Source organism: Megalopta genalis, chromosome 14, assembly GCF_051020955.1.
Source record: "Megalopta genalis isolate 19385.01 chromosome 14, iyMegGena1_principal, whole genome shotgun sequence".
Lineage (NCBI taxonomy): Eukaryota > Metazoa > Arthropoda > Insecta > Hymenoptera > Halictidae > Megalopta > Megalopta genalis.
The window spans coordinates 5,187,462-5,198,994 of NC_135026.1; the positions used below are offsets into that span (position 1 = coordinate 5,187,462).

At 40.0% G+C, this 11,533-nt stretch overlaps 1 protein-coding gene and 1 long non-coding RNA gene across 2 annotated transcripts; one reads left to right on the top strand and one right to left on the bottom strand.

The window, feature by feature from the left end:
- The first annotated feature begins 4,036 nt into the window (after positions 1-4,036).
- Positions 4,037-5,658, top strand: LOC143260507 (uncharacterized). The gene is made up of 2 exons (XR_013034749.1): positions 4,037-4,270; positions 5,350-5,658. It is a non-coding gene; the product is annotated as an uncharacterized LOC143260507 (long non-coding RNA).
- Positions 5,659-6,264: 606 nt separating this feature from the next.
- Positions 6,265-10,445, bottom strand: LOC117225783 (uncharacterized). The gene is made up of 3 exons (XM_033479546.2): positions 10,290-10,445; positions 7,897-8,053; positions 6,265-6,650 (listed from the first exon to the last, which is right to left on the bottom strand). The coding sequence occupies exons 1-3, from the start codon at positions 10,305-10,307 to the stop codon at positions 6,592-6,594; spliced, it is 234 nt and encodes a 77-aa protein (XP_033335437.1). The 5' UTR covers positions 10,308-10,445; the 3' UTR covers positions 6,265-6,591.
- Positions 10,446-11,533: the final 1,088 nt, after the last annotated feature.

Below are 11,533 nucleotides of genomic sequence, written 5' to 3' on the forward strand. Positions count from 1 at the left end.
TTTTGTCGAGCACAAAGTCTTACAACAAAATGTATCCATGCCAAGGTAAAAAATAGTATAATTTAACCTAATAATGCTACGATATTTGGCAACATCGCACTGCCACCATTGTATCGGCAACACTGGCTCGGCAATCGTTTCGAATGTTTACAGTCGACGTCCAGCCGAAACTTCCTAGTTGAAACAAACATCTAAAGCGCTGAACGAATTCGCAAAAAGGGGACGGGATTATTAAGAATTCGTCGAAATCGTGACGAGCCGCGATTTTCAGTGCCGGACACAGGCACACACGTGAACCGTCTCGCTATCCGGGAATGAATGAAGTTCTCTTTTCCACACGAGCCTGACCTTTCTCTTAGTATTTAGTTTTCCTTTGAATGAGAGGGCAGCCACACGATCACGGAAAGGCTCCGGATCACGTTCGACCTTCGATCTTTTGCCCGCGTCGATGAACACCGTTGTACCGAGGCCGGTGGTCCCCCGGACAAAAGCTGGCCCACCGCACCGAAATGCTACGCCGAAGGCCACGGCTACCACGGCAGAGATGTCCGAGCGACGATTCCGCGCGCGTACTTTTTTCCAGATAGATCGTGGCAGACTGATTTATAGACTCCGGTCCCTTTCTCTAATCAGGTTCTCATCGCGGCCACGTTCCACTATGTATGATTTATAGATCGTACGCGACGTCGATTCCCAGCCGGCGTCCACGACAATTTTTGTAGGCAACAGTAGCTTCGCGTTACATAATTAAAGTTCATCTTTCACCTTTACGCGCGTCGCCTTTTTCGTTTTCTATTATTTCACTCTGGCGTATGATATTAAAGAAAAAAGCATCGTAAGCGACTCTTTATTTAGAAAACGAGCGCGTACAGTCACTCCGCCGAAGTATCTCGGGACAACAGATCTTTTTCCACCGATTCTTCGCTTTTGGCGCGGAATTTCGACGAAAGATTATTCCTGTGCCTTGACCGGCCGAATGTTTTCGCGAGTGACTGTACGGCGTCGCGTGTACAGGAATTTCCCTGTGTCGTTGTATAATACTATATTAATATTTTGCAATAGTGGCACCGCTAGAACGAGCGTTTAGCCCGCCACGACGAACATTATTCCCGATAGATAATTCGTATTCCAGAAAAATGTTAACCGTTTGATGGAGCTACTCAGTCACGGTGGATTAATAGCAGTCGCGACTAAATTACATGGATTCAATATTTTAATAGACATCGTGTTCGACGGCTGCTTTTTCGCTTCCTTTCACGGCGACGGTGAAAAAGCGAATTAACCGATGGGTAATGAGAACCATTAGGGTCAACAAATAATAATGTATGTTAAGGTTTCATTGCGATGTTGCGGTCTTGTATTGCCGTCTCCATTTATTGATAACCTTCTCACGTCGATGAAGTTTGTTTCAACCATCGAGTGTTCCAATTGGGCGCCGATTCTAAACATTTGAAACGAACGTCGCGCCAGCGTTGCCGATACGACAGGAGCCATGCGGTATTGCCGATACAACGGCAGCCGTGCGGCGTTACCGATACAATACTAGCTATGCAGTGTTGCCGATACAGTAACAGCTATGCAATTTTGTGGATATTGTGGCGATCACACGGTGTTGCCGATGTAATGGCAGCTGTGCGGTGTTGTCTGTACAATGGCACTCATGCGGTGTTGCCGATACGATGGTACCCATGCAGTGTTGCCGATACAATGACAGTCATGCGGTGTTGCCGATACAATAGCAGCTATGCAATGTTGCCAGTACAACGGTAGACAATGCGGTGTTGCCGATACAATAGCAGCTATGCAATGTTGCCAGTACAACGGTCGACAATGCGGTGTTGCCGATACAATAGCAGCTACGCGATCTTGCTGATACAATAGTAGAAACGCGGTGTTGCCGATAGAATACTAGTCATGCGTTGTTGTCAATATAATGGTAGCCATGCAGTGTTGCCAATACAAAAGCAGCTTTACAATGTTACCGATACAATAGTAATAATGCGGTGTTGCCGATACAATGGTAGCCGTGCAGTGTTGTCGATATAATAGCAACTATACAATGTTTCCGATACAGCGGTAGCAATGCGGTGTTGCCGATACAACAGCAGCTATGGAATGTTGTCGGTACAATGGTAGGCAATGCGGTGTTGCCTGTACAATGGCATTCATGCGGTGTTGCCGATACGATAGTACCCATGCAGTGTTGCGGATACAATAGTTGCCATGCGGTGTTGCCGATACAATGGTTGGTAGCTATGCAGCGTTGCCGATGCAATAGCAGCTATGCGGTGTCGCCGATATAATGGCAGCCACGCAGTATTGCAGATACAATGATAGCCATGCAGTGTTGTCGATATCGTGGCATTATTAGATTAGGTTACGTCATTCCGAAAAACATAGTTTTACTTTCTTTAGAAATTTTGTATTCGGAAATGTCATCCGTTTCGTGTCATTTAAATATATATATATTAAATAAAAATATATTAATGTATAATGAATAAATAAAATTTTCTCTACTAGCTAGACAGACTTTCAGAATTGTCATTTTTTACAGAACACGGTGTCTCCAAAATGCCTTATAAGATGTCTCCGTCGCGCTGTAAGACGCGCCTTATCCTTTCCAGAGAGAATTATTATGACAAGGTTTATGGCTATACCGGAAACGGCTATTCGCCTTTCGATTTTCATCGTGCTCGTTCGAAGGCGACCTCGGAATCAAAATTCCGACGAATTAGTGTATCATTAGTGAATCTGTCTAGCATCATCAAAGAGAGGGGCGGAGAGGGGGAGGCAGTTTGAAAGGCGCAAACGAACGCCGGCGATTTCGTAACCGCATTATATGATACGCTACAAAGACCGCAGCGATAGCTTCTTCAGGAAATCTTGCGACTGATTACGCAACGGACATTTTCGAATGCTCGATCGGAACGAGGATCGGAACGTTAGTCGGAGGACGGACCCGTCCCAAATACGTCGTTAGCCTTCTCGGTCCCGCCGTCTATTTAAATAACGTTGCAAAACTTTATTACGCGGCTATCCGAGATAGCCTGCGAGCGCCACTTTATGGTCCCGATAAATCTCCCGGAATTAGTGTTCTACGCACTGCTAAAGGTTATAGACTTAAGTATTAAATAATTATTGTGCCGTAGAGGGAGTGCGCGCGAAAGGGAAAGACGATTACGAAGGTCGACGACGTGCTGCGTTAGATTTCGGTGACCTTGAGATGTGTTGCCGAGGCTGATAGGATTAAGAACTTTATTCTGGTCATGTTAGCGTCCTTAGTTTTCGAGATGTTCACTGTACCAGGGTTAGGTTAGGGTGAATCATTTTTTTGGACTTGTTTTCGAGTCCTTAGTTTTCGAGACGTTCACTGTACTAATGTTAGGTTAGGTCGAACAACTTTTTTCTGAAAATGTTAGTGTTCTTAGTATTCCAGATGTTCACTGTAGCAAGGTTAGGTTAGGACGAACAATTTTTTGGACATGTTAGAGTTCTTATTTTTCGAGATATTCAGTGTACTAAAGTTAGGTTAGGACGTACAGCTTTTCCTGAATATTTTAGTGCCTTTGTTTGTGAGATGTTCACTGTTCCAAGGTTAGGTTAGGACGAACCATTTTTTTAGATATGTTAGAGTCCTTATTTTTCGAGATATTCACTGTTCTAAAGTTAGGTTAGGACGTATAACTATTGCTGAACATGTTACTGTCCTTAGTTTTCGCGATATTCACTGTTCCAAAGTTAGATTAGAATGAACATTCTATTGGACATGTTCGAGGTTAGGTCTCGACCACATAGAGCGACCCATCGTAGTCACTAAAACCGAAGATGGCTCCCTCGAATTTCAAATTCACGAAATAAATTAAACGATACAATAAAACGTTTTGACTGGACTAAGATTAAAAATCCACGAAATCTCTAAGATAAACACTATAAAATGTTAATTTTGAAAATCCGGAAAGTATAATTCCTGGACAGTTGTAATCGACGGAAAAATTGCTGAGAATGAAACGGCGCGCGCCTGCGTTTAACTTGCAGTTTGCGGTCGATTGCGGTTTACCTGTTGCTAAGTAAGAGCCTGGGCGACCTGAAAAGTCGTGGCTGACCTCTGCACCTGCACATACGGATCACCGCGGACGAGTTCCCTCTGAAACGTCGCGGTGTTGCCCAATTGTGCGACGAAGAAGGACGGAGAAACAGGATTTTACTAATGCTTGACGCGTGTGCTTTTAATGCATCGCCACCGTTAATTAGCGACATCATAATTACGCAGGTATACACGAACTGCTCGTACAGTTGCCTCGAAAAATACACGCGGACACCTGCGCGATAATGTTCTCGAAAGTCGTCGTAAATAAACAATTTGTGTAATTTTGAGAAACGCGTGAGCGATTGGAAAAATATTCCAGAATGTGACAGGGTGAATGAAAATTGGAAACCTTTCGCATCAACAGAGAGCAGCGTGTTTGAAGCATCGTTGAATCATTTTTAGCGGCGACTGTACACCTATTAAAGCGAGTTAGACGTTCTGGATGATCGGTAGCCAGCACTGAACGGTTTCGATCGGAACAAGAAAGCGTTGCGTACTTTGTGCAGAATAAAATGTTTCTGCAAAAATGTTACTGACAATTTAAACTTTCTTAGAAAATACGTAGAACAAATTATCATTTGAGATTACAAACTGTCCTGATTATACCGAGTTTTATGTATGTTACAAAAAGGTCACCATTCAAATTTTAACAAATTGCTTTTCCCTCCTTGTATTTCTATGCATCATCTAATTATATCAATTAACATTTAAAGCATCAAATAACTTCTATACAAAGCAAAAATATTTTAGAGAACATAATGATGTCCTTTGGATCATTTGAAACAACTTTTTCCTTTGCGAGAATCTTCTCCGAGGCTTCGTTAACGAGATATTAACGAAAAACGCGGACCAATTGCAAAGCGAGCGCAGCGGCCGCTCCGCCCTCGCGGCCAATGCCGCGTCGCGCTCGCTGCCGCGCCGCCTACGCGTCCGCTGTACTAGCGCCCCGATTCGTCCGCGTTTTTCCTCGATAACTCGTAAACGAAGCCTCAAATGAACTTTCCGCAAAGGAAAAAGTTTCTTGAAATCGCCTCAGGAATCATTTCCCTCAGTTTTCGACACCAATTACGAGATACCTTGTATGTAAGAGGAATATCGCGGACGAGGCAGGTATTGCTAAATACTAAACGATATCGTTAATGTGAAAGGATAATGAAAAATGGTTGTTACGCACGCGGGACGACACTGCAGAGATTCGAGGAATTTAGAAATCACAAGAGCAAGATCGTGGGACGAGATATTGACTATTCCGATGGTTTCAGGTGCGACACCCACGTGGCAATGACTTTTACACGGATGCAGACGAGGTCGCAGACACCGGCGATCGCCACGGCTTTCGAGATACGTCTTCACAATGGCGCGCTGAGTCACAACAAATGAAAACCGACGATTTTTCCTCGGCCAAGTCGTAACAATGGCAACTGTTACCGACACGTTTGACGTTCATGCGGATAGATTTCTCTTGTTGCTACTATGTTGTTCAGTGTGCCTAATATGGTATTAGGTCAACTGTGCTTTTATTTGAAAATGTGTTCGTATTCCGATGAATAAATTGTTAGTCTTCAGAAAAATTCTAGATTTGTATTTTTATTTTTGGTGTTATTTTAGATAGGCAATTTTTATATCTAAATTTAGTACAAAACAAGAATATTGAAATTTTGTGCAGTCGATTTTGTTGGAGATTAGTATCGTGATAAAATAGCAAAACAACAAAATAACGAAATAACAAAATAACAAAATTACAGAAATGACAAAATTACAAAATAACAAAATAAGAAAATTACAAAAATAAGAAAAATAAAAATTACAAAAGAAAAATTAAGATAACAAAAATATGAAAAATTGAAATAGCAGAAATAACAAAAATAAAACTTACAAAAATAACAAAAATAAAAATAGCAAAATTGTTATTTTGCACCGTTTTAAATTGCTATTGTCTCAGACGCGCCAACATAATTTTTAAATCAGAATCAGTGATTGGAAATAATTATCTCCCGTCTCGAATAAAAAATTTCCAGCTCTGACACCGTCCTCGCCAGTTGCCGCGTAGCTTTTAACGGACGGCTGTCGAAGCGGCCAATAAAACCCGCAAGAACACGGCGTGTCCATTAAAAAAGTCCAGCATTTATTAATTATCGGTTTGCACAACGTTCGTGGCAGTAAAAGAGTCCTTTGGATTCGATGAGTTTGAAAGTTGTTTTTATTGTTGCTTGCAATATATATCGCTACGATTACTTCACTGCTGGTTAAAAAGGATCAACGACGGATAAATGCGGTTAGCGTGGCTAGGGCAGGGGGCGTGGAGGGGGGAGTGGAATAGAAGTATTTTGGCATCGCCTCGGGTAGCGGTTAGAACGCGGGACGCGTTACGACGAGGCGCCGTGTTCCAATCGCTGCTAATGTTTATACGACGACAAAGGTCTGCGCTAGAAGATCATGCGAAACGAGAGCCTCCGTGACGGACCGCGTGTACAGTAGCCGAATCCAAAGGTTGGTCTGTGCGATTAGTAATAGCCACCGTAGTGGCCGTATCCAAGGCCGTAGCCATGATGGTGGAAGCCGCCTGGAGGGAGAAGAAGATTACGGTGTCAATTGAAGAACGTCGATGAATGCTTTGTTTACAGTCAATGACCGATGAACAACGTCGATGAACATTTTGTTTTGTTTATTTTTCATTTCGAAATAATTATTTCAATCAAGGACGACTACAAATGAACGTGAAAATGATCATTGTAACGACAGCTTTCAAAAGTGAAATAATTTTGTGTTACACATATATTATTTTGTTTTATAAACAATTGTGCGGTGCGAATAGATTTTTTGAGAAATAAAGCAGTTTCAGAAACGTAGAAAGATTGATTTAGTAAGTATACAAAATATTCATTGACGTCGGAGCCAGCCCTGTCGCGCTCTAAATTCCCTTGCAATATTCCGCCTCTGCAATTTCCCACGAGTAAATGCATGGTATTGTCGCGATATCTACAAAAACATTTTGTGCATTTTATGGGCACGAGAACACAATACAATCTCGCGGGATAAACGGGTCTAACGTGTACATTGAGATATGCAGGGAATTTCATAATGTGCCAGAGTTACGTTACTTCCAGAAACGAGAGGTTCCTCGGTTCATTTGAAGTAACTTTTTCCTTGGCGAAATTGTTCTACGAGGTTTCGTTCGCGAGTTATTAAGGAAAAAGCACGGACCAATGAGAAGCGAGCTCGCGAGGTGTGAGGCGGCCGCATCAATGGGCGGCCGAGGCCCAGTCCCGCTGATTGGCTCAGCCACGAAGCGCCAGCAGAGCGCGCCTCTCATTGGTCAATGTTTAACCGTAATTATGTCAACAGCCGGGAAGGGGAGATTCCTGAGGTCATTTGGAGCAACTTTTTCCTTTGCGAAATTGTTCTACGAGGCTTCCTTTACGAGTTATTAACGAAAAACAGTGACCAATCGGAGAGCGAGTGCGGTCGGCGCTCCGCCCTTGTGGCCAATGCCGCGTCGCGCCTGCCGTCTGACGTAGCGGCAGTGATCGCAAGGGCCGGGCCACCCGGATCAGTCGCACCCGCCTCGCGTCAGCCGAGCGCGCCTCTCATTGGTCAACGTCTTTCGTTAATAACTCGTAAACGAAGCCTCGTAGAATATTCTCGCAAAGGAAAAAGTTGCTTCAAATGACTCGAGGAACCCCTCGGGAACCTCCGGAAGTAACATAATTTTCAGACACTCTATATATACGTCATTGCTGCAGTGAATGGACTTTGACCATGATACATGAACGCTTAAGGAGTTAATGCGGTACCAGGGTATCTCTTACCGTAGCCGTGTCCGTAGCCGTGTCCATATCCACCGTAGAACGGGTACCTGTAGCCATAATGGTGAGGATATCCGTAGCCGCCACCGTAGCCGTATCCCAGGTATCCTGGTCTCGCAGACGCTACAGCGAAGATTACAGCCAGCAGCAGGACCGTGTACTGTGCAAACGGAAAAAGACAAATTTGTAGACCGAGAAAGAATGATAACGATGTGTAAAGATCGCAAGAGTGTGTAAGAATGGCAACAATGTATACAAGTGGCAACGATGTATGTAAATGGCAACAATGTATAAAAATGGCAAGAATGCGTATGACTGACGTTTTGTAAAAATGGCAATAATGTACAAGAATTGCAACAATGCATATGAATGGCAACAATGTGAAAAAAATAACAATAATGTATAAGAAGGACAACCGTGCATAAGAATGGCAAAGGCAATGCAGATGAATTGCAACAAGTTTACAAGGTTAGAAACGATAGTTTAGAAACGACAATAATGTATAAGAATGGGAACATTGCATATGAATGGCAACAATGTGAAAAACTGACAATAATGTGTAAGAACGACAACAATGCATGAGAATGACAACAATGTATAAAAATGGCACGAGTGCGTATGAATGGCAACATTCTGTAAAAATGACAACAATGCATAAGAATGGCAACATTGCATAAAAATGGCAACAATGCATAGAAATGGCAAAAATATATAAGAATGGCAACAATGTATAAGAATAGCAACAATGCGTAGAAATGGCAACATTGCATATGAATAGCAACACTGTATAAAAATGGCAAGAATGCATATGAACCGGCAACAACATGCAAAAACGGCAACAACTTGTAAAAATAGCAACTAATGTATAAGAATTGCAACAGTGCACGAGAATGGCAACAATGTATAAGAATGCATAAATGTGACAACGACGACAACAATGATAACAACTAAAGCAATGATAATTGATAAGAAAAATTTATGAGCTGTTCGAAGAAATTCGTGTCAATTTTGTTGAATGAGGTTCAGACGTTTCTAAACATTTTTACAATTGTTAAAAACAAATGTCTGGTGTTCATATCTAGGAAAAATTGATATATTATATAAATTGTTACATTGAAATATAAAAGCGTTGCCCTGAATTTTCCTGATAAATTTAATAAATATATTTCAACAATATCAGTCGTGTTCAATGTTCAATTAAAATAATAGGACAGTTATGCATACTTGAAAATGTCTAAATATTCAAGCGACAAGAATTGTTATAATTGCAGGATTATTTAATCGAACTTGGCATGGAAATAATGCGATTGAAACGATTCTATAATATAATCTGCTATAATTCTATGTCTCCTAATATGGATGTAATATGCTATTGATATAATGCTATTGATACAATTATTTCATCTAATCTGACATAGAAATGGTTCGTTCAAAGTAACTGCTCCAAATCACCTGAATACTCAAAAATTCAGCACCAAAGTTCGAGTGTTGCCGATTACATTATAATATTATACAATTATTATTCAATGGAACCTGTCATTAGAAGAGTTCGGATTAAAACAATTTCACAGTATATATCAATACTTAAAAGCGCACTGACATTTAAGAGTAATATTAAAGGGTTATTTAAGAGGGTTAATTAATAGGATTATTTAATGTAACTTGGCATAGAATTAATTCAATGAAAACAACTCTTTCAAATAAATCTGATCAGTGAAAAATGCAGTAATTAACGTATCCTGGCACAGGAATAGTTAAATACTCCATAAATTGAACACTTAAAAATGCACTGACGCGCGCGCGCGTTACACAAAAATGACAGCAACGCTATTGCAATTATTTAATCAAACCAGACATGGTAAAATAGCATTATTTATTTCAATTAATTTATTTTATTCATTACGAATATTATGAAAATTTTATTTATTAAATGAATACACCATTTAAGATGATATTTATTTTATTTATGAAAACTTATTGTTCATTTTAATTCAATTGTTTTATTTATTATGAAAGTTATTGAATATTTTATTTATGAAATGAATGAAATTAGGAATGTCAAGATATTGATGATCGAAGCAATAAATAGCTTGTCATTTGGTTTATATATTACTATTTACTATTTATTATTTATTATTATTACATGTTATATATTATATGAAAATTATGATAATTTTATTTATGAAATGAATGAATCGGAGAATGTCAAGATATTGATGATCGAAGCAACAAATAGCTTGTCGTTTGGTTTATATATTATTATTTACTATTTATTATTTATTATTAATATATATTATATAAAATTATTATGTTATAGAACACTCCATCGCCTGACTACGACGACAGGTTAAATTTAATAAATTAAAAAAGCGAACAGAACCGGACAGTGTACTCACGAGTTTCAAGCAAGCCATTCTCTGTCAGGTGACACTAGGCCGTTCGCAACCTGTAGCAAAAATCCACTAATTTTCCTCCGATCTATCCGCTGAGTTGCCACTGTACGTTCGGCGACGGTCCCGTGTTCTTTTATAAGAAAGGCGGGGTCCCGAGCCGGCGACCCCCAACGGCAATTTTCCCAGCCTTCGTATTGGCTTTCCTCCGTTAACGCTAATAGCTAAGCACCGGCCGCATTGTTACCCTGGAATTATGCGAATGCAACGCGTCATTATGAGAAAAAGAGAGGAGGGCCGCGCGAGCGTTTCGGGATGATACGCGCGACGGCCCGGCGACGGCGACGACGACGACAACGACGACGACGAAGCACGCCCGCCTTGACATCCAAATTCGTCGTCGGAACGGTTCAACGTTCTTACATGTGTGTGTGTGTATGTGTGTGTGGTTTCTCAATTGCGACCGGCTCTCCGTGAAATACGGCGCATAAAAAAAAAGAAGAAATAACACAATGCGAACGATGGAAATTCACTGTTTCGTTGGGAAATTCGCCGGGGAATACCGGCGTAATCATGGTGCCTCCCGTGAAATTAGCGTTCCCGGTAATCATGGGACGGAACCACCGTGAATGAACGCCTCTGCACGGTCATTTCGGGGCCTGTTCGGGGACCGGTGCGCGCTGGTCTGAGCGAGCGTTCTAGCCGGCCGAAATTCCGTCGTTTCGATACGAAGTGATAATTGTAGTTAGGTGCAATTTAAATAGAAAATATGTTGGACATAATTGTTAGTATTTTTTATTGTAATGTATTATTGTAATATAAAATGTAAAATGATATGTACAATACCTTATTATATGTGAAATATAATATAATATAATATAATATAATATAATATAATATAACATGATATAATATAATATAATATAATATAATATAATATAATATAATATAATATAATATAATATAATATAATATAATATATACAATTAATATAGTATAATATGTGGGGATAATATGAGATGCAATATGTATACAGTATTATATAATACATATAGTATAATGTGTAACGTATACAATTTAATGTTTAATATGTACAGTTTAATATAATATATACAATACAATATGTAATATATGCAGTATAATATAATATATACAATACTATATAATATATACAGTATAATCTAGTATACATATATAATATCATATTATAGGAGATATGCAATATACAATATTATATAATATAATATATA

What these genes read in the sequence shown, in the direction of transcription:
- LOC117225783 (XM_033479546.2), bottom strand. An exon ending in CGGCTACGGACACGGCTACG is followed by an intron (nt 6,651 to 7,896) that starts GTAAGAGATACC and finishes TTCTCCCTCCAG; the next exon opens with GCGGCTTCCACCATCATGGC.